General features: G+C 47.7%; 1 protein-coding gene across 1 annotated transcript in view; it reads right to left on the bottom strand.

Moving 5' to 3' along the window:
- Positions 1 to 24,266, bottom strand: part of LOC139422373 (phosphoribosyl pyrophosphate synthase-associated protein 2) — a 44,485-nt gene that overhangs the window by 5,514 nt on the left and 14,705 nt on the right. The window contains exons 4-5 of the mRNA XM_071173576.1: positions 2,720 to 2,892; positions 1,354 to 1,469 (exon numbers count right to left, since the gene is read on the bottom strand). Coding sequence (XP_071029677.1) covers positions 1,354 to 1,469; positions 2,720 to 2,892 — 289 coding nt within the window. The remainder of the gene's footprint in view (positions 1 to 1,353; positions 1,470 to 2,719; positions 2,893 to 24,266) is intronic.

The raw sequence follows: 24,266 nt of genomic DNA on the forward strand, positions 1-24,266 counted from the left end.
GTTGTGGGTAGTGTAGTCCTACCTCCTCCTGTATGTACTGCACTAGGAGGGGCTTGTGGGTAGTGTAGTCCTACCTCCTCTTGTGTGTACTGGGGGGTTGTGGATAATGTAGTCCTACCTCCTCCTGTATGTACTGGGGGTTGGGGATGATGTAGTCCTACCTCCTCCTGTATGTACTGGGGGTTGGGGAATGTGTCGTTTTACCTCCTCTGGTATGTACTGGGGGGTTGTGGGTAATGTAGTCCTACCTCCTCCTGTATGTACTGCAGTATGAGGGGGTTGTGGGTAGTGTAGTCCTACCTCCTCCTGTATGTACTGTAGTAGGAGGGGGTTGTGGGTAGTGTAGTCCTACCTCCTCCTGTATGTACTGTAGTAGGAGGGGGTTGTGGGTAGTGTAGTCCTACCTCCTCCTGTATGTACTGCAGTAGGAGGGGCTTGTGGATAATGTAGTCCTACCTCCTCCTGTATGTACTGTAGTAGGGGGGGTTGTGGGTAGTGTAGTCCTACCTCCTCCTGTATGTACTGCAGTAGGAGAGGCTTGTGGATAATGTAGTCCTACCTCCTCCTGTATGTACTGCAGTAGGAGGGGCTTGTGGATAATGTAGTCCTACCTCCTCCTGTATGTACTGTAGTAGGAGGGGCTTGTGGATAATGTAGTCCTACCTCCTCCTGTATGTACTGTAGTAGGAGGGGGTTGTGGGTAGTGTAGTCCTACCTCCTCTGGTATGTACTGGGGGGTTGTGGGTAGTGTCGTTTTACCTCCTCCTGTATGTACTGGGGGGCTGTGGGTAATATAGTTGACAGCTTTCTGTATGTACTGGGGGTTATGGGTAAAGTAGTTGATATCCTCCTGTAGTCATGGGTGGGTAAAGTAGTTAACCTCCTCCAGTATTCATAAGGGGTTGGGGGTAGTGTGGTTTATCTTCTCCTGTATGTACTTGGGGGTTGTGGGTAGTGTAGTAATACCTCCTCCTGTATGTACTGGGGGGTTGTGGGCAGTGTAGTCCTACCTCCTCCCGGATGCACTGGGGGGTTGTGGGCAGTGTAGTCTTGCCTCCTCCTATATGTACTGGGGGTTGTGGGTAGTGTAGTCCTACCTCCTGTATGTACTGCATTAGGGGGGGTTGTGGGTAGTGTAGTCCTACCTTATCCTGTATGTACTGCAGTAGGAGGGGGTTGTGGGTAGTGTAGTCCTACCTTCTCCTGTATGTACTGTAGTAGGAGGGGGTTGTGGGTATTGTAGTCCTACCTTCTCCTGTATGTACTGCAGTAGGAGCGGGTTGTGGGTAGTGTAGTCCTACCTCCTCCTGTATGTACTGCAGTAGGAGGGGGTTGTGGGTAGTGTAGTCCTACCTCCTCCTGTATGTACTGCAGTAGGAAGGGAGAAGCTCTCAGGTTGTCTACTGGGATGTTGAAGAAGCCCTGAATCTCCTTCTGATGAAGATCCATAGTGATGAGATGGGTCAGACCTACACACACACAGACAGACAGAGAGAGAGAGAGATGGGTCAGACCTACACACACACAGACAGACAGAGAGAGAGAGAGAGAGAGACGGTCAGACCTACACACACACAGACAGACAGAGAGAGAGACGGGTCAGACCTACACACACACAGACAGACAGAGAGAGAGAGAGAGACGGTCAGACCTACACACACACAGACAGACAGAGAGAGAGAGAGACGGTCAGACCTACACACAGACAGACAGACAGAGAGAGAGAGAGAGAGAGACGGTCAGACCTACACACACACAGACAGACAGAGAGAGAGAGAGAGACGGTCAGACCTACACACAGACAGACAGACAGAGAGAGAGACGGTCAGACCTACACACACACAGACAGACAGAGAGAGAGAGAGAGAGAGACGGTCAGACCTACACACAGACAGACAGAGAGAGAGAGAGAGAGACGGTCAGACCTACACACACACAGACAGACAGAGAGAGAGAGAGACGGTCAGACCTACACACAGACAGACAGACAGAGAGAGAGACGGTCAGACCTACACACACACAGACAGACAGAGAGAGAGAGAGAGAGAGAGAGACGGTCAGACCTACACACAGACAGACAGAGAGAGAGAGAGAGACGGTCAGACCTACACACACACAGACAGACAGAGAGAGAGAGAGAGACGGTCAGACCTACACACACACAGACAGACAGAGAGAGAGAGAGAGAGAGAGACGGTCAGACCTACACACACACAGACAGACAGACGGACAGAAAGACGGACGACAGACAGACAGACACAAAGACGGACAGAGAGAAGGACAGACAGAAAGACGGACAGACAGAAGGACAGACAGAAAGACGGAAAGACAGACAGACAGACAGAAAGACGGACAGAGAGAAGAACAGACAGAAAGACGGAGAGACAGACAGACAGACGGACAGAGGGACAGACAGACGGACACATTCAGAACAAGGAGAGAGCACTATGTTCAGTATGAGGACCAGACTTTATGTCTCTGTGTCTTTCTGTGTATCTCTGTGTCTTTCTGTGTGTCTATGTGTCTTTCTCTGTGTCTGTGTGTCTTTCTGTGTGTCTCTGTGTCTCTGTGTGTATCTGTGATGTTTGTGTCTCTGTGTGTCTCTGTGTGTCTGCGGAGTGTGTGTCTCTGTGTCTCTGTGTGTCTCTCTGTGTGTATCTGTGATGTATGTGTCTCTGTGTGTCTGCGGTGTGTGTCTCTCCGAGGTGTGTGTCCTCACCTGCTTTACACATCATGGAGGCCAGCAGCTTGGAGACGATAGACCCTCTCTTCCTCATCTTACACTGTTTACTGTAAGGGAAGTAGGGGACCACCCCGGTGATACTCCTGGCACAGGAAGTCCTGCACGCATACACCATGATCAACAACTCCATGATGGTAGTGTTCACATCCCTGGAGACAGAGAGAGAGAGAGATACACCATGATGGTAGTGATCACATCCCTGGAGACAGAGAGAGATATACACCATGAGGGTAGTGATCACATCCCTGGAGACAGAGAGAGATATACACCATGATGGTAGTGTTCACATCCCTGGAGGCAGAGAGAGAGACACACCATGATGGTAGTGATCACATCCCCGGAGACAGAGAGAGAGAGAGAGATACACCATGATGGTAGTGTTCACATCCCTGGAGACAGAGAGAGATATACACCATGATGGTAGTGATCACATCCCTGGAGACAGAGAGAGATATACACCATGATGGTAGTGATCACATCCCTGGAGACAGAGAGAGATATACACCATGATGGTAGTGTTCACATCCCTGGAGACAGAGAGAAATATACACCATGATGGTAGTGATCACATCCCTGGAGACAGAGAGAGATATACACCATGATGGTAGTGATCACATCCCCGGAGACAGAGAGAGAGAGAGAGATACACCATGATGGTAGTGATCACATCCCTGGAGACAGAGAGAGATATACACCATGATGGTAGTGATCACATCCCTGGAGACAGAGAGAGATATACACCATGATGGTAGTGATCACATCCCTGGAGACAGAGAGAGAGAGAGAGAGAGAGAGAGAGAGAGAGATACACCATGATGGTAGTGATCACATCCCTGGAGACAGAGAGAGATATACACCATGATGGTAGTGTTCACATCCCTGGAGACAGAGAGAGATATACACCATGATGGTAGTGTTCACATCCCTGGAGGCAGAGAGAGAGAGAGAGAGAGAGAGAGAGAGATACACCATGATGGTAGTGATCACATCCCTGGAGACAGAGAGAGATATACACCATGATGGTAGTGATCACCTCCCTGGAGACAGAGAGAGAGAGAGAGATACACCATGATGGTAGTGATCACATCCCTGGAGACAGAGAGAGAGAGAGATGTACACCATGATGGTAGTGTTCACATCCCTGGAGACAGAGAGAGAGAGAGAGATACACCATGATGGTAGTGATCACATCCCTGGAGACAGAGAGAGATATACACCATGATGGTAGTGATCACATCCCTGGAGACAGAGAGAGATATACACCATGATGGTAGTGATCACATCCCTGGAGACAGAGAGAGAGAGAGATACAACATGATGGTAGTGATCACATCCCTGGAGACAGAGAGAGAGACACCATGATGGTAGTGTTCACAATCCCTGGAGACAGAGAGAGATATACACCATGATGGTAGTGATCACATCCCTGGAGGCAGAGAGAGATATACACCATGATGGTAGTGATCAAATCCCTGGAGACAGAGAGAGATATACACCATGATGGTAGTGATCACATCCCTGGAGACAGAGAGAGATATACACCATGATGGTAGTGATCACATCCCTGGAGACAGAGAGAGATATACACCATGATGGTAGTGATCACATCCCTGGAGACAGAGAGAGATATACACCATGATGGTAGTGATCACATCCCTGGAGACAGAGAGAGATATACACCATGATGGTAGTGATCACATCCCTGGAGACAGAGAGAGAGAGAGAGATACACCATGATGGTAGTGATCACATCCCTGGAGACAGAGAGAGATATACACCATGATGGTAGTGATCACATCCCTGGAGACAGAGAGAGAGAGATAGACACCATGATGGTAGTTCACATCTCTGGAGAGAGAGAGAGAGAGACACCACGATGGTAGTGATCACATCCCTGGAGACAGAGAGAGATATACACCATGATGGTAGTGATCACATCCCTGGAGACAGAGAGAGATATACACCATGATGGTAGTGATCACATCCCTGGAGACAGAGAGAGAGAGAGAGAGAGAGAGAGATACACCATGATGGTAGTGATCACATCCCTGGAGACAGAGAGAGAGAGATATACACCATGATGGTAGTGATCACATCCCTGGAGACAGAGAGAGAGAGAGAGAGAGAGAGAGAGATACACCATGATGGTAGTGATCACATCCCTGGAGACAGAGAGAGAGAGAGAGAGAGAGATACACCATGATGGTAGTGATCACATCCCTGGAGACAGAGAGAGAGAGAGAGAGAGAGAGATACACCATGATGGTAGTGATCACATCCCTGGAGACAGAGAGAGAGAGAGAGAGAGAGAGATACACCATGATGGTAGTGATCACATCCCTGGAGACAGAGAGAGAGAGAGAGAGAGAGATACACCATGATGGTAGTGATCACATCCCTGGAGACAGAGAGAGAGAGAGATATACACCATGATGGTAGTGATCACATCCCTGGAGACAGAGAGAGAGAGAGAGAGAGAGAGATACACCATGATGGTAGTGATCACATCCCTGAAGACAGAGAGAGAGAGAGAGATACACCATGATGGTAGTGATCACATCCCTGAAGACAGAGAGAGAGAGAGATACACCATGATGGTAGTGATCACATCCCTGGAGACAGAGAGAGAGAGAGAGATACACCATGATGGTAGTGATCACCTCCCTGGAGACAGAGAGAGAGAGAGATACACCATGATGGTAGTGATCACATCCCTGGAGACAGAGAGAGAGAGAGAGAGAGAGAGAGAGATACACCATGATGGTAGTGATCACATCCCTGGAGACAGAGAGAGAGAGAGAGAGAGAGAGAGATACACCATGATGGTAGTGATCACATCCCTGGTGACAGAGAGAGAGAGAGATACACCATGATGGTAGTGATCACATCCCTGGAGACAGAGAGAGAGAGAGAGAGAGAGAGAGATACACCATGGTGGTAGTGATCACATCCCTGGAGACAGAGAGAGAGAGAGAGAGAGAGAGAGAGAGAGAGAGAGATACACCATGATGGTAGTGATCACCTCCCTGGAGACAGAGAGAGAGAGAGAGAGAGAGAGAGATACACCATGATGGTAGTGATCACATCCCTGGAGACAGAGAGAGAGAGAGAGCGAGAGAGAGATACACCATGATGGTAGTGATCACATCCCTGAAGACAGAGAGAGAGAGAGAGATACACCATGATGGTAGTGATCACATCCCTGAAGACAGAGAGAGAGAGAGAGATACACCATGATGGTAGTGATCACATCCCTGGAGACAGAGAGAGAGAGAGAGATACACCATGATGGTAGTGATCACCTCCCTGGAGACAGAGAGAGAGAGAGATACACCATGATGGTAGTGATCACATCCCTGGAGACAGAGAGAGAGAGAGAGAGAGAGAGAGATACGCCATGATGGTAGTGATCACATCCCTGGAGACAGAGAGAGAGAGAGAGAGAGAGAGAGATACACCATGATGGTAGTGATCACATCCCTGGTGACAGAGAGAGAGAGAGATACACCATGATGGTAGTGATCACATCCCTGGAGACAGAGAGAGAGAGAGAGAGAGAGAGAGATACACCATGATGGTAGTGATCACATCCCTGGAGACAGAGAGAGAGAGAGAGAGAGAGAGAGAGAGAGATACACCATGATGGTAGTGATCACCTCCCTGGAGACAGAGAGAGAGAGAGAGAGAGAGAGAGATACACCATGATGGTAGTGATCACATCCCTGGAGACAGAGAGAGAGAGAGAGAGAGAGAGATACACCATGATGGTAGTGATCACATCCCTGGAGACAGAGAGAGAGAGAGAGAGAGAGAGAGATACACCATGATGGTAGTGATCACATCCCTGGAGACAGAGAGAGAGAGAGATACACCATGATGGTAGTGTTCACATCCCTGGAGACAGAGAGAGATATACACCATGATGGTAGTGATCACATCCCTGGAGACAGAGAGAGATATACACCATGATGGTAGTGATCACATCCCTGGAGACAGAGAGAGATATACACCATGATGGTAGTGTTCACATCCCTGGAGGCAGAGAGAGAGATACACCATGATGGTAGTGATCACATCCCCGGAGACAGAGAGAGAGAGATACACCATGATGGTAGTGTTCACATCCCTGGAGACAGAGAGAGATATACACCATGATGGTAGTGATCACATCCCTGGAGACAGAGAGAGATATACACCATGATGGTAGTGATCACATCCCTGGAGACAGAGAGAGATATACACCATGATGGTAGTGATCACATCCCTGGAGACAGAGAGAGATATACACCATGATGGTAGTGATCACATCCCTGGAGACAGAGAGAGAGAGAGAGAGAGAGAGAGAGAGATACACCATGATGGTAGTGATCACATCCCTGGAGACAGAGAGAGATATACACCATGATGGTAGTGTTCACATCCCTGGAGACAGAGAGAGATATACACCATGATGGTAGTGTTCACATCCCTGGAGGCAGAGAGAGAGAGAGAGAGAGAGAGAGAGAGAGAGAGAGATACACCATGATGGTAGTGATCACATCCCTGGAGACAGAGAGAGATATACACCATGATGGTAGTGATCACCTCCCTGGAGACAGAGAGAGAGAGAGAGAGATACACCATGATGGTAGTGATCACATCCCTGGAGACAGAGAGAGAGAGAGATATACACCATGATGGTAGTGTTCACATCCCTGGAGACAGAGAGAGAGAGAGAGATACACCATGATGGTAGTGATCACATCCCTGGAGACAGAGAGAGATATACACCATGATGGTAGTGATCACATCCCTGGAGACAGAGAGAGATATACACCATGATGGTAGTGATCACATCCCTGGAGACAGAGAGAGAGAGAGATACACCATGATGGTATTGATCACATCCCTGGAGACAGAGAGAGAGACACCATGATGGTAGTGTTCACATCCCTGGAGACAGAGAGAGATATACACCATGATGGTAGTGATCACATCCCTGGAGGCAGAGAGAGATATACACCATGATGGTAGTGATCACATCCCTGGAGACAGAGAGAGATATACACCATGATGGTAGTGATCACATCCCTGGAGACAGAGAGAGATATACACCATGATGGTAGTGATCACATCCCTGGAGACAGAGAGAGATATACACCATGATGGTAGTGATCACATCCCTGGAGACAGAGAGAGATATACACCATGATGGTAGTGATCACATCCCTGGAGACAGAGAGAGATATACACCATGATGGTAGTGATCACATCCCTGGAGACAGAGAGAGAGAGAGAGATACACCATGATGGTAGTGATCACATCCCTGGAGACAGAGAGAGATATACACCATGATGGTAGTGATCACATCCCTGGAGACAGAGAGAGAGAGATAGACACCATGATGGTAGTGTTCACATCTCTGGAGAGAGAGAGAGAGAGACACCACAATGGTAGTGATCACATCCCTGGAGACAGAGAGAGATATACACCATGATGGTAGTGATCACATCCCTGGAGACAGAGAGAGATATACACCATGATGGTAGTGATCACATCCCTGGAGACAGAGAGAGATATACACCATGATGGTAGTGATCACATCCCTGGAGACAGAGAGAGATATACACCATGATGGTAGTGATCACATCCCTGGAGACAGAGAGAGATATACACCATGATGGTAGTGATCACATCCCTGGAGACAGAGAGAGAGAGAGAGATACACCATGATGGTAGTGATCACATCCCTGGAGACAGAGAGAGATATACACCATGATGGTAGTGATCACATCCCTGGAGACAGAGAGAGAGAGATAGACACCATGATGGTAGTGTTCACATCTCTGGAGAGAGAGAGAGAGAGACACCACGATGGTAGTGATCACATCCCTGGAGACAGAGAGAGATATACACCATTATGGTAGTGATCACATCCCTGGAGACAGAGAGAGATATACACCATGATGGTAGTGATCACATCCCTGGAGACAGAGAGAGAGAGAGAGAGAGAGAGAGAGATACACCATGATGGTAGTGATCACATCCCTGGAGACAGAGAGAGAGAGATATACACCATGATGGTAGTGATCACATCCCTGGAGACAGAGAGAGAGAGAGAGAGAGAGAGAGATACACCATGATGGTAGTGATCACATCCCTGGAGACAGAGAGAGAGAGAGAGAGAGAGAGATACACCATGATGGTAGTGATCACATCCCTGGAGACAGAGAGAGAGAGAGAGAGAGAGAGATACACCATGATGGTAGTGATCACATCCCTGGAGACAGAGAGAGAGAGAGAGAGAGAGAGATACACCATGATGGTAGTGATCACATCCCTGGAGACAGAGAGAGAGAGAGAGAGAGATACACCATGATGGTAGTGATCACATCCCTGGAGACAGAGAGAGAGAGAGATATACACCATGATGGTAGTGATCACATCCCTGGAGACAGAGAGAGAGAGAGAGAGAGAGATACACCATGATGGTAGTGATCACATCCCTGAAGACAGAGAGAGAGAGAGAGATACACCATGATGGTAGTGATCACATCCCTGAAGACAGAGAGAGAGAGAGAGATACACCATGATGGTAGTGATCACATCCCTGGAGACAGAGAGAGAGAGAGAGATACACCATGATGGTAGTGATCACCTCCCTGGAGACAGAGAGAGAGAGAGATACACCATGATGGTAGTGATCACATCCCTGGAGACAGAGAGAGAGAGAGAGAGAGAGAGAGATACACCATGATGGTAGTGATCACATCCCTGGAGACAGAGAGAGAGAGAGAGAGAGAGAGAGATACACCATGATGGTAGTGATCACATCTCTGGAGAGAGAGAGAGAGAGACATCACGATGGTAGTGATCACATCCCTGGAGACAGAGAGAGATATACACCATGATGGTAGTGATCACATCCCTGGAGACAGAGAGAGATATACACCATGATGGTAGTGATCACATCCCTGGAGACAGAGAGAGAGAGAGAGAGAGAGAGAGATACACCATGATGGTAGTGATCACATCCCTGGAGACAGAGAGAGAGAGATATACACCATGATGGTAGTGATCACATCCCTGGAGACAGAGAGAGAGAGAGAGAGAGAGAGAGATACACCATGATGGTAGTGATCACATCCCTGGAGACAGAGAGAGAGAGAGAGAGAGAGAGATACACCATGATGGTAGTGATCACATCCCTGGAGACAGAGAGAGAGAGAGAGAGAGATACACCATGATGGTAGTGATCACATCCCTGGAGACAGAGAGAGAGAGAGAGAGAGAGAGATACACCATGATGGTAGTGATCACATCCCTGGAGACAGAGAGAGAGAGAGAGAGATACACCATGATGGTAGTGATCACATCCCTGGAGACAGAGAGAGAGAGAGATATACACCATGATGGTAGTGATCACATCCCTGGAGACAGAGAGAGAGAGAGAGAGAGAGAGAGATACACCATGATGGTAGTGATCACATCCCTGAAGACAGAGAGAGAGAGAAAGATACACCATGATGGTAGTGATCACATCCCTGAAGACAGAGAGAGAGAGAGAGATACACCATGATGGTAGTGATCACATCCCTGGAGACAGAGAGAGAGAGAGAGATACACCATGATGGTAGTGATCACCTCCCTGGAGACAGAGAGAGAGAGAGATACACCATGATGGTAGTGATCACATCCCTGGAGACAGAGAGAGAGAGAGAGAGAGAGAGAGATACACCATGATGGTAGTGATCACATCCCTGGAGACAGAGAGAGAGAGAGAGAGAGAGAGAGATACACCATGATGGTAGTGATCACATCCCTGGTGACAGAGAGAGAGAGAGATACACCATGATGGTAGTGATCACATCCCTGGAGACAGAGAGAGAGAGAGAGAGAGAGAGATACACCATGATGGTAGTGATCACATCCCTGGAGACAGAGAGAGAGAGAGAGAGAGAGAGAGAGAGAGATACACCATGATGGTAGTGATCACCTCCCTGGAGACAGAGAGAGAGAGAGAGAGAGAGAGAGAGATACAACATGATGGTAGTGATCACATCCCTGGAGACAGAGAGAGAGAGAGAGAGAGAGAGAGATACACCATGATGGTAGTGATCACATCCCTGAAGACAGAGAGAGAGAGAGAGATACACCATGATGGTAGTGATCACATCCCTGAAGACAGAGAGAGAGAGAGAGATACACCATGATGGTAGTGATCACATCCCTGGAGACAGAGAGAGAGAGAGAGAGAGAGATATACACCATGATGGTAGTGATCACATCCCTGGAGACAGAGAGAGATATACACCATGATGGTAGTGATCACATCCCTGGAGACAGAGAGAGATATACACCATGATGGTAGTGATCACATCCCTGGAGACAGAGAGAGATATACACCATGATGGTAGTGATCACATCCCTGGAGACAGAGAGAGAGAGAGAGATACACCATGATGGTAGTGATCACATCCCTGGAGACAGAGAGAGATATACACCATGATGGTAGTGATCACATCCCTGGAGACAGAGAGAGAGAGATAGACACCATGATGGTAGTGTTCACATCTCTGGAGAGAGAGAGAGAGAGACACCACAATGGTAGTGATCACATCCCTGGAGACAGAGAGAGATATACACCATGATGGTAGTGATCACATCCCTGGAGACAGAGAGAGATATACACCATGATGGTAGTGATCACATCCCTGGAGACAGAGAGAGATATACACCATGATGGTAGTGATCACATCCCTGGAGACAGAGAGAGATATACACCATGATGGTAGTGATCACATCCCTGGAGACAGAGAGAGATATACACCATGATGGTAGTGATCACATCCCTGGAGACAGAGAGAGAGAGAGAGATACACCATGATGGTAGTGATCACATCCCTGGAGACAGAGAGAGATATACACCATGATGGTAGTGATCACATCCCTGGAGACAGAGAGAGAGAGATAGACACCATGATGGTAGTGTTCACATCTCTGGAGAGAGAGAGAGAGAGACACCACGATGGTAGTGATCACATCCCTGGAGACAGAGAGAGATATACACCATTATGGTAGTGATCACATCCCTGGAGACAGAGAGAGATATACACCATGATGGTAGTGATCACATCCCTGGAGACAGAGAGAGAGAGAGAGAGAGAGAGAGAGATACACCATGATGGTAGTGATCACATCCCTGGAGACAGAGAGAGAGAGATATACACCATGATGGTAGTGATCACATCCCTGGAGACAGAGAGAGAGAGAGAGAGAGAGAGAGATACACCATGATGGTAGTGATCACATCCCTGGAGACAGAGAGAGAGAGAGAGAGAGAGAGATACACCATGATGGTAGTGATCACATCCCTGGAGACAGAGAGAGAGAGAGAGAGAGAGAGATACACCATGATGGTAGTGATCACATCCCTGGAGACAGAGAGAGAGAGAGAGAGAGAGAGATACACCATGATGGTAGTGATCACATCCCTGGAGACAGAGAGAGAGAGAGAGAGAGATACACCATGATGGTAGTGATCACATCCCTGGAGACAGAGAGAGAGAGAGATATACACCATGATGGTAGTGATCACATCCCTGGAGACAGAGAGAGAGAGAGAGAGAGAGATACACCATGATGGTAGTGATCACATCCCTGAAGACAGAGAGAGAGAGAGAGATACACCATGATGGTAGTGATCACATCCCTGAAGACAGAGAGAGAGAGAGAGATACACCATGATGGTAGTGATCACATCCCTGGAGACAGAGAGAGAGAGAGAGATACACCATGATGGTAGTGATCACCTCCCTGGAGACAGAGAGAGAGAGAGATACACCATGATGGTAGTGATCACATCCCTGGAGACAGAGAGAGAGAGAGAGAGAGAGAGAGATACACCATGATGGTAGTGATCACATCCCTGGAGACAGAGAGAGAGAGAGAGAGAGAGAGAGATACACCATGATGGTAGTGATCACATCTCTGGAGAGAGAGAGAGAGAGACATCACGATGGTAGTGATCACATCCCTGGAGACAGAGAGAGATATACACCATGATGGTAGTGATCACATCCCTGGAGACAGAGAGAGATATACACCATGATGGTAGTGATCACATCCCTGGAGACAGAGAGAGAGAGAGAGAGAGAGAGAGATACACCATGATGGTAGTGATCACATCCCTGGAGACAGAGAGAGAGAGATATACACCATGATGGTAGTGATCACATCCCTGGAGACAGAGAGAGAGAGAGAGAGAGAGAGAGATACACCATGATGGTAGTGATCACATCCCTGGAGACAGAGAGAGAGAGAGAGAGAGAGAGATACACCATGATGGTAGTGATCACATCCCTGGAGACAGAGAGAGAGAGAGAGAGAGATACACCATGATGGTAGTGATCACATCCCTGGAGACAGAGAGAGAGAGAGAGAGAGAGAGATACACCATGATGGTAGTGATCACATCCCTGGAGACAGAGAGAGAGAGAGAGAGATACACCATGATGGTAGTGATCACATCCCTGGAGACAGAGAGAGAGAGAGATATACACCATGATGGTAGTGATCACATCCCTGGAGACAGAGAGAGAGAGAGAGAGAGAGAGAGATACACCATGATGGTAGTGATCACATCCCTGAAGACAGAGAGAGAGAGAAAGATACACCATGATGGTAGTGATCACATCCCTGAAGACAGAGAGAGAGAGAGAGATACACCATGATGGTAGTGATCACATCCCTGGAGACAGAGAGAGAGAGAGAGATACACCATGATGGTAGTGATCACCTCCCTGGAGACAGAGAGAGAGAGAGATACACCATGATGGTAGTGATCACATCCCTGGAGACAGAGAGAGAGAGAGAGAGAGAGAGAGATACACCATGATGGTAGTGATCACATCCCTGGAGACAGAGAGAGAGAGAGAGAGAGAGAGAGATACACCATGATGGTAGTGATCACATCCCTGGTGACAGAGAGAGAGAGAGATACACCATGATGGTAGTGATCACATCCCTGGAGACAGAGAGAGAGAGAGAGAGAGAGAGATACACCATGATGGTAGTGATCACATCCCTGGAGACAGAGAGAGAGAGAGAGAGAGAGAGAGAGAGAGATACACCATGATGGTAGTGATCACCTCCCTGGAGACAGAGAGAGAGAGAGAGAGAGAGAGAGAGATACAACATGATGGTAGTGATCACATCCCTGGAGACAGAGAGAGAGAGAGAGAGAGAGAGAGATACACCATGATGGTAGTGATCACATCCCTGAAGACAGAGAGAGAGAGAGAGATACACCATGATGGTAGTGATCACATCCCTGAAGACAGAGAGAGAGAGAGAGATACACCATGATGGTAGTGATCACATCCCTGGAGACAGAGAGAGAGAGAGAGATACACCATGATGGTAGTGATCACCTCCCTGGAGACAGAGAGAGAGAGAGATACACCATGATGGTAGTGATCACATCCCTGGAGACAGAGAGAGAGAGAGAGAGAGAGAGATACACCATGATGGTAGTGATCACATCCCTGGAGACAGAGAGAGAGAGAGAGAGAGAGAGAGACACCATGATGGTAGTGATCACATCCCTGGTGACAGAGAGAGAGAGAGATACACCATGATGGTAGTGATCACATCCCTGGAGACAGAGAGAGAGAGAGAGAGAGAGAGAGAGAGATACACCATGATGGTAGTGATCACATCCCTGGAGACAGAGAGAGAGAGAGAGAGAGAGAGAGAGAGAGATACACCATGATGGTAGTGATCACCTCCCTGGAGACAGAGAGAGAGAGAGAGAGAGAGAGAGATACACCATGATGGTAGTGATCACATCCCTGGAGACAGAGAGAGAGAGAGAGAGAGAGAGAGAGAGATACACCATGATGGTAGTGATCACATCCCTGGAGACAGAGAGAGAGAGAGAGAGAGAGAGAGATACACCATGATGGTAGTGATCACATCCCTGGAGACAGAGAGAGAGAGAGATACACCATGATGGTAGTGTTCACATCCCTGGAGACAGAGAGAGATATACACCATGATGGTAGTGATCACATCCCTGGAGACAGAGAGAGATATACACCATGATGGTAGTGATCACATCCCTGGAGACAGAGAGAGATATACACCATGATGGTAGTGTTCACATCCCTGGAGGCAGAGAGAGAGACACACCATGATGGTAGCGATCACATCCCCGGAGACAGAGAGAGAGAGATACACCATGATGGTAGTGTTCACATCCCTGGAGACAGAGAGAGATATACACCATGATGGTAGTGATCACATCCCTGGAGACAGAGAGAGATATACACCATGATGGTAGTGATCACATCCCTGGAGACAGAGAGAGATATACACCATGATGGTAGTGATCACATCCCTGGAGACAGAGAGAGATATACACCATGATGGTAGTGATCACATCCCTGGAGACAGAGAGAGAGAGAGAGAGAGAGAGAGAGATACACCATGATGGTAGTGATCACATCCCTGGAGACAGAGAGAGATATACACCATGATGGTAGTGTTCACATCCCTGGAGACAGAGAGAGATATACACCATGATGGTAGTGTTCACATCCCTGGAGGCAGAGAGAGAGAGAGAGAGAGAGAGAGAGAGAGAGATACACCATGATGGTAGTGATCACATCCCTGGAGACAGAGAGAGATATACACCATGATGGTAGTGATCACCTCCCTGGAGACAGAGAGAGAGAGAGAGAGATACACCATGATGGTAGTGATCACATCCCTGGAGACAGAGAGAGAGAGAGATATACACCATGATGGTAGTGTTCACATCCCTGGAGACAGAGAGAGAGAGAGAGATACACCATGATGGTAGTGATCACATCCCTGGAGACAGAGAGAGATATACACCATGATGGTAGTGATCACATCCCTGGAGACAGAGAGAGATATACACCATGATGGTAGTGATCACATCCCTGGAGACAGAGAGAGAGAGAGATACACCATGATGGTATTGATCACATCCCTGGAGACAGAGAGAGAGACACCATGATGGTAGTGTTCACATCCCTGGAGACAGAGAGAGATATACACCATGATGGTAGTGATCACATCCCTGGAGGCAGAGAGAGATATACACCATGATGGTAGTGATCACATCCCTGGAGACAGAGAGAGATATACACCATGATGGTAGTGATCACATCCCTGGAGACAGAGAGAGAGAGAGAGAGATACACCATGATGGTAGTGATCACATCCCTGGAGACAGAGAGAGATATACACCATGATGGTAGTGATCACATCCCTGGAGACAGAGAGAGAGAGATAGACACCATGATGGTAGTGTTCACATCTCTGGAGAGAGAGAGAGAGAGACACCACAATGGTAGTGATCACATCCCTGGAGACAGAGAGAGATATACACCATGATGGTAGTGATCACATCCCTGGAGACAGAGAGAGATATACACCATGATGGTAGTGATCACATCCCTGGAGACAGAGAGAGAGAGAGAGAGAGAGAGAGAGATACACCATGATGGTAGTGATCACATCCCTGGAGACAGAGAGAGAGAGATATACACCATGATGGTAGTGATCACATCCCTGGAGACAGAGAGAGAGAGAGAGAGAGAGAGATACACCATGATGGTAGTGATCACATCCCTGGAGACAGAGAGAGAGAGAGAGAGAGAGAGAGAGAGAGAGACACCATGATGGTAGTGATCACATCCCTGGAGACAGAGAGAGAGAGAGAGAGAGAGAGAGATACACCATGATGGTAGTGATCACATCCCTGGAGACAGAGAGAGAGAGAGAGAGAGAGAGAGAGAGAGAGAGATACACCATGATGGTAGTGATCACATCCCTGGAGACAGAGAGAGAGAGAGAGAGAGATACACCATGATGGTAGTGATCACATCCCTGGAGACAGAGAGAGAGAGAGATATACACCATGATGGTAGTGATCACATCCCTGGAGACAGAGAGAGAGAGAGAGAGAGAGAGAGACACCATGATGGTAGTGATCACATCCCTGAAGACAGAGAGAGAGAGAGAGATACACCATGATGGTAGTGATCACATCCCTGAAGACAGAGAGAGAGAGAGAGATACACCATGATGGTAGTGATCACATCCCTGGAGACAGAGAGAGAGAGAGAGATACACCATGATGGTAGTGATCACCTCCCTGGAGACAGAGAGAGAGAGAGATACACCATGATGGTAGTGATCACATCCCTGGAGACAGAGAGAGAGAGAGAGAGAGAGAGAGAGATACACCATGATGGTAGTGATCACATCCCTGGAGACAGAGAGAGAGAGAGAGAGAGAGAGAGATACACCATGATGGTAGTGATCACATCCCTGGAGACAGAGAGAGAGAGAGATACACCATGATGGTAGTGATCACATCCCTGGAGACAGAGAGAGAGAGAGAGAGAGAGAGAGAGATACACCATGATGGTAGTGATCACATCCCTGGAGACAGAGAGAGAGAGAGAGAGAGAGAGAGAGGGAGAGAGAGAGAGAGAGAGATACACCATGATGGTAGTGATCACATCCCTGGAGACAGAGAGAGAGAGATAGACACCATGATGGTAGTGTTCACATCTCTGGAGAGAGAGAGAGAGAGACACCACGATGGTAGTGATCACATCCCTGGAGACAGAGAGAGATATACACCATTATGGTAGTGATCACATCCCTGGAGACAGAGAGAGATATACACCATGATGGTAGTGATCACATCCCTGGAGACAGAGAGAGAGAGAGAGAGAGAGAGAGAGATACACCATGATGGTAGTGATCACATCCCTGGAGACAGAGAGAGAGAGATATACACCATGATGGTAGTGATCACATCCCTGGAGACAGAGAGAGAGAGAGAGAGAGAGAGAGATACACCATGATGGTAGTGATCACATCCCTGGAGACAGAGAGAGAGAGAGAGAGAGAGAGATACACCATGATGGTAGTGATCACATCCCTGGAGACAGAGAGAGAGAGAGAGAGAGAGAGATACACCATGATGGTAGTGATCACATCCCTGGAGACAGAGAGAGAGAGAGAGAGAGAGAGATACACCATGATGGTAGTGATCACATCCCTGGAGACAGAGAGAGAGAGAGAGAGAGATACACCATGATGGTAGTGATCACATCCCTGGAGACAGAGAGAGAGAGAGATATACACCATGATGGTAGTGATCACATCCCTGGAGACAGAGAGAGAGAGAGAGAGAGAGAGAGATACACCATGATGGTAGTGATCACATCCCTGAAGACAGAGAGAGAGAGAGAGATACACCATGATGGTAGTGATCACATCCCTGAAGACAGAGAGAGAGAGAGAGATACACCATGATGGTAGTGATCACATCCCTGGAGACAGAGAGAGAGAGAGAGATACACCATGATGGTAGTGATCACCTCCCTGGAGACAGAGAGAGAGAGAGATACACCATGATGGTAGTGATCACATCCCTGGAGACAGAGAGAGAGAGAGAGAGAGAGAGAGATACACCATGATGGTAGTGATCACATCCCTGGAGACAGAGAGAGAGAGAGAGAGAGAGAGAGATACACCATGATGGTAGTGATCACATCTCTGGAGAGAGAGAGAGAGAGACATCACGATGGTAGTGATCACATCCCTGGAGACAGAGAGAGATATACACCATGATGGTAGTGATCACATCCCTGGAGACAGAGAGAGATATACACCATGATGGTAGTGATCACATCCCTGGAGACAGAGAGAGAGAGAGAGAGAGAGAGAGATACACCATGATGGTAGTGATCACATCCCTGGAGACAGAGAGAGAGAGATATACACCATGATGGTAGTGATCACATCCCTGGAGACAGAGAGAGAGAGAGAGAGAGAGAGAGATACACCATGATGGTAGTGATCACATCCCTGGAGACAGAGAGAGAGAGAGAGAGAGAGAGATACACCATGATGGTAGTGATCACATCCCTGGAGACAGAGAGAGAGAGAGAGAGAGAGAGATACACCATGATGGTAGTGATCACATCCCTGGAGACAGAGAGAGAGAGAGAGAGAGAGAGATACACCATGATGGTAGTGATCACATCCCTGGAGACAGAGAGAGAGAGAGAGAGATACACCATGATGGTAGTGATCACATCCCTGGAGACAGAGAGAGAGAGAGATATACACCATGATGGTAGTGATCACATCCCTGGAGACAGAGAGAGAGAGAGAGAGAGAGAGAGATACACCATGATGGTAGTGATCACATCCCTGAAGACAGAGAGAGAGAGAAAGATACACCATGATGGTAGTGATCACATCCCTGAAGACAGAGAGAGAGAGAGAGATACACCATGATGGTAGTGATCACATCCCTGGAGACAGAGAGAGAGAGAGAGATACACCATGATGGTAGTGATCACCTCCCTGGAGACAGAGAGAGAGAGAGATACACCATGATGGTAGTGATCACATCCCTGGAGACAGAGAGAGAGAGAGAGAGAGAGAGAGATACACCATGATGGTAGTGATCACATCCCTGGAGACAGAGAGAGAGAGAGAGAGAGAGAGAGATACACCATGATGGTAGTGATCACATCCCTGGTGACAGAGAGAGAGAGAGATACACCATGATGGTAGTGATCACATCCCTGGAGACAGAGAGAGAGAGAGAGAGAGAGAGATACACCATGATGGTAGTGATCACATCCCTGGAGACAGAGAGAGAGAGAGAGAGAGAGAGAGAGAGAGATACACCATGATGGTAGTGATCACCTCCCTGGAGACAGAGAGAGAGAGAGAGAGAGAGAGAGAGATACAACATGATGGTAGTGATCACATCCCTGGAGACAGAGAGAGAGAGAGAGAGAGAGAGAGATACACCATGATGGTAGTGATCACATCCCTGAAGACAGAGAGAGAGAGAGAGATACACCATGATGGTAGTGATCACATCCCTGAAGACAGAGAGAGAGAGAGAGATACACCATGATGGTAGTGATCACATCCCTGGAGACAGAGAGAGAGAGAGAGATACACCATGATGGTAGTGATCACCTCCCTGGAGACAGAGAGAGAGAGAGATACACCATGATGGTAGTGATCACATCCCTGGAGACAGAGAGAGAGAGAGAGAGAGAGAGAGATACACCATGATGGTAGTGATCACATCCCTGGAGACAGAGAGAGAGAGAGAGAGAGAGAGAGATACACCATGATGGTAGTGATCACATCCCTGGTGACAGAGAGAGAGAGAGATACACCATGATGGTAGTGATCACATCCCTGGAGACAGAGAGAGAGAGAGAGAGAGAGAGAGAGAGATACACCATGATGGTAGTGATCACATCCCTGGAGACAGAGAGAGAGAGAGAGAGAGAGAGAGAGAGAGATACACCATGATGGTAGTGATCACCTCCCTGGAGACAGAGAGAGAGAGAGAGAGAGAGAGAGATACACCATGATGGTAGTGATCACATCCCTGGAGACAGAGAGAGAGAGAGAGAGAGAGAGAGAGAGATACACCATGATGGTAGTGATCACATCCCTGGAGACAGAGAGAGAGAGAGAGAGAGAGAGAGATACACCATGATGGTAGTGATCACATCCCTGGAGACAGAGAGAGAGAGAGATACACCATGATGGTAGTGTTCACATCCCTGGAGACAGAGAGAGATATACACCATGATGGTAGTGATCACATCCCTGGAGACAGAGAGAGATATACACCATGATGGTAGTGATCACATCCCTGGAGACAGAGAGAGATATACACCATGATGGTAGTGTTCACATCCCTGGAGGCAGAGAGAGAGACACACCATGATGGTAGTGATCACATCCCCGGAGACAGAGAGAGAGAGATACACCATGATGGTAGTGTTCACATCCCTGGAGACAGAGAGAGATATACACCATGATGGTAGTGATCACATCCCTGGAGACAGAGAGAGATATACACCATGATGGTAGTGATCACATCCCTGGAGACAGAGAGAGATATACACCATGATGGTAGTGATCACATCCCTGGAGACAGAGAGAGATATACACCATGATGGTAGTGATCACATCCCTGGAGACAGAGAGAGAGAGAGAGAGAGAGAGAGAGATACACCATGATGGTAGTGATCACATCCCTGGAGACAGAGAGAGATATACACCATGATGGTAGTGTTCACATCCCTGGAGACAGAGAGAGATATACACCATGATGGTAGTGTTCACATCCCTGGAGGCAGAGAGAGAGAGAGAGAGAGAGAGAGAGAGATACACCATGATGGTAGTGATCACATCCCTGGAGACAGAGAGAGATATACACCATGATGGTAGTGATCACCTCCCTGGAGACAGAGAGAGAGAGAGAGAGATACACCATGATGGTAGTGATCACATCCCTGGAGACAGAGAGAGAGAGAGATATACACCATGATGGTAGTGTTCACATCCCTGGAGACAGAGAGAGAGAGAGAGATACACCATGATGGTAGTGATCACATCCCTGGAGACAGAGAGAGATATACACCATGATGGTAGTGATCACATCCCTGGAGACAGAGAGAGATATACACCATGATGGTAGTGATCACATCCCTGGAGACAGAGAGAGAGAGAGATACACCATGATGGTATTGATCACATCCCTGGAGACAGAGAGAGAGACACCATGATGGTAGTGTTCACATCCCTGGAGACAGAGAGAGATATACACCATGATGGTAGTGATCACATCCCTGGAGGCAGAGAGAGATATACACCATGATGGTAGTGATCACATCCCTGGAGACAGAGAGAGATATACACCATGATGGTAGTGATCACATCCCTGGAGACAGAGAGAGATATACACCATGATGGTAGTGATCACATCCCTGGAGACAGAGAGAGATATACACCATGATGGTAGTGATCACATCCCTGGAGACAGAGAGAGATATACACCATGATGGTAGTGATCACATCCCTGGAGACAGAGAGAGATATACACCATGATGGTAGTGATCACATCCCTGGAGACAGAGAGAGAGAGAGAGATACACCATGATGGTAGTGATCACATCCCTGGAGACAGAGAGAGATATACACCATGATGGTAGTGATCACATCCCTGGAGACAGAGAGAGAGAGATAGACACCATGATGGTAGTGTTCACATCTCTGGAGAGAGAGAGAGAGAGACACCACAATGGTAGTGATCACATCCCTGGAGACAGAGAGAGATATACACCATGATGGTAGTGATCACATCCCTGGAGACAGAGAGAGATATACACCATGATGGTAGTGATCACATCCCTGGAGACAGAGAGAGAGAGAGAGAGAGAGAGAGAGATACACCATGATGGTAGTGATCACATCCCTGGAGACAGAGAGAGAGAGATATACACCATGATGGTAGTGATCACATCCCTGGAGACAGAGAGAGAGAGAGAGAGAGAGAGATACACCATGATGGTAGTGATCACATCCCTGGAGACAGAGAGAGAGAGAGAGAGAGAGAGAGAGAGAGATACACCATGATGGTAGTGATCACATCCCTGGAGACAGAGAGAGAGAGAGAGAGAGAGAGAGATACACCATGTTGGTAGTGATCACATCCCTGGAGACAGAGAGAGAGAGAGAGAGAGAGAGAGAGAGAGAGAGAGAGATACACCATGATGGTAGTGATCACATCCCTGGAGACAGAGAGAGAGAGAGAGATACACCATGATGGTAGTGATCACATCCCTGGAGACAGAGAGAGAGAGAGATATACACCATGATGGTAGTGATCACATCCCTGGAGACAGAGAGAGAGAGAGAGAGAGAGAGAGATACACCATGATGGTAGTGATCACATCCCTGAAGACAGAGAGAGAGAGAGAGATACACCATGATGGTAGTGATCACATCCCTGAAGACAGAGAGAGAGAGAGAGATACACCATGATGGTAGTGATCACATCCCTGGAGACAGAGAGAGAGAGAGAGATACACCATGATGGTAGTGATCACATCCCTGGAGACAGAGAGAGAGAGAGAGAGAGAGAGAGAGATACACCATGATGGTAGTGATCACATCCCTGGAGACAGAGAGAGAGAGAGAGAGAGAGAGAGATACACCATGATGGTAGTGATCACATCCCTGGAGACAGAGAGAGAGAGAGATACACCATGATGGTAGTGATCACATCCCTGGAGACAGAGAGAGAGAGAGAGAGATACACCATGATGGTAGTGATCACATCCCTGGAGACAGAGAGAGAGAGAGAGAGAGAGAGAGAGAGAGAGAGAGAGAGAGAGAGATACAGGGGGCTCAGTTATAGCCAGTAGTGTGTTTGATAGAGAGGGCTCAGTTATAGCCAGTAGTGTGTTTGATAGAGAGGGCTCAGTTATAGCCAGTAGTGTGTTTGATAGAGAGGTTTGATAGAGAGGGCTCAGTTATAGCCAGTAGTGTGTTTGATAGAGAGGTTTGATAGAGAGGGCTCAGTTATAGCCAGTAGTGTGTTTGATAGAGAGGTTTGATAGAGAGGGCTCAGTTATAGCCAGTAGTGTGTTTGATAGAGAGGGCTCAGTTATAGCCAGTAGTGTGTTTGATAGAGAGGTTTGATAGAGAGGGCTCAGTTATAGCCAGTAGTGTGTTTGATAGAGAGGGCTCAGTTATAGCCAGTAGTGTGTTTGATAGAGAGGTTTGATAGAGAGGGCTCAGTTATAGCCAGTAGTGTGTTTGATAGAGAGGTTTGATAGAGAGGGCTCAGTTATAGCCAGTAGTGTGTTTGATAGAGAGGTTTGATAGAGAGGGCTCAGTTATAGCCAGTAGTGTGTTTGATAGAGAGGTTTGATAGAGAGGGCTCAGTTATAGCCAGTAGTGTGTTTGATAGATTGGTTTGATAGAGAGGGCTCAGTTATAGCCAGTAGTGTGTTTGATAGAGAGGTTTGATAGAGAGGGCTCAGTTATAGCCAGTAGTGTGTTTGATAGAGAGGTTTGATAGAGAGGGCTCAGTTATAGCCAGTAGTGTGTTTGATAGAGAGGTTTGATAGAGAGGGCTCAGTTATAGCCAGTAGTGTGTTTGATAGAGAGGTTTGATAGAGAGGGCTCAGTTATAGCCAGTAGTGTGTTTGATAGAGGGGTTTGATAGAGAGGGCTCAGTTATAGCCAGTAGTGTGTTTGATAGAGAGGGCTCAGTTATAGCCAGTAGTGTGTTTGATAGAGAGGGCTCAGTTATAGCCAGTAGTGTGTTTGATAGAGAGGGCTCAGTTATAGCCAGTAGTGTGTTTGATAGAAGGTTTGATAGAGAGGGCTCAGTTATAGCCAGTAGTGTGTTTGATAGAGAGGGCTCAGTTATAGCCAGTAGTGTGTTTGATAGAGAGGTTTGATAGAGAGGGCTCAGTTATAGCCAGTAGTGTGTTTGATAGAGAGGTTTGATAGAGAGGGCTCAGTTATAGCCAGTAGTGTGTTTGATAGAGAGGGCTCAGTTATAGCCAGTAGTGTGTTTGATAGAGAGGTTTGATAGAGAGGGCTCAGTTATAGCCAGTAGTGTGTTTGATAGAGAGGTTTGATAGAGAGGGC

This window comes from Oncorhynchus clarkii, chromosome 12 (genome assembly GCF_045791955.1).
Source record: "Oncorhynchus clarkii lewisi isolate Uvic-CL-2024 chromosome 12, UVic_Ocla_1.0, whole genome shotgun sequence".
In the NCBI taxonomy this organism is placed as follows: domain Eukaryota; kingdom Metazoa; phylum Chordata; class Actinopteri; order Salmoniformes; family Salmonidae; genus Oncorhynchus; species Oncorhynchus clarkii.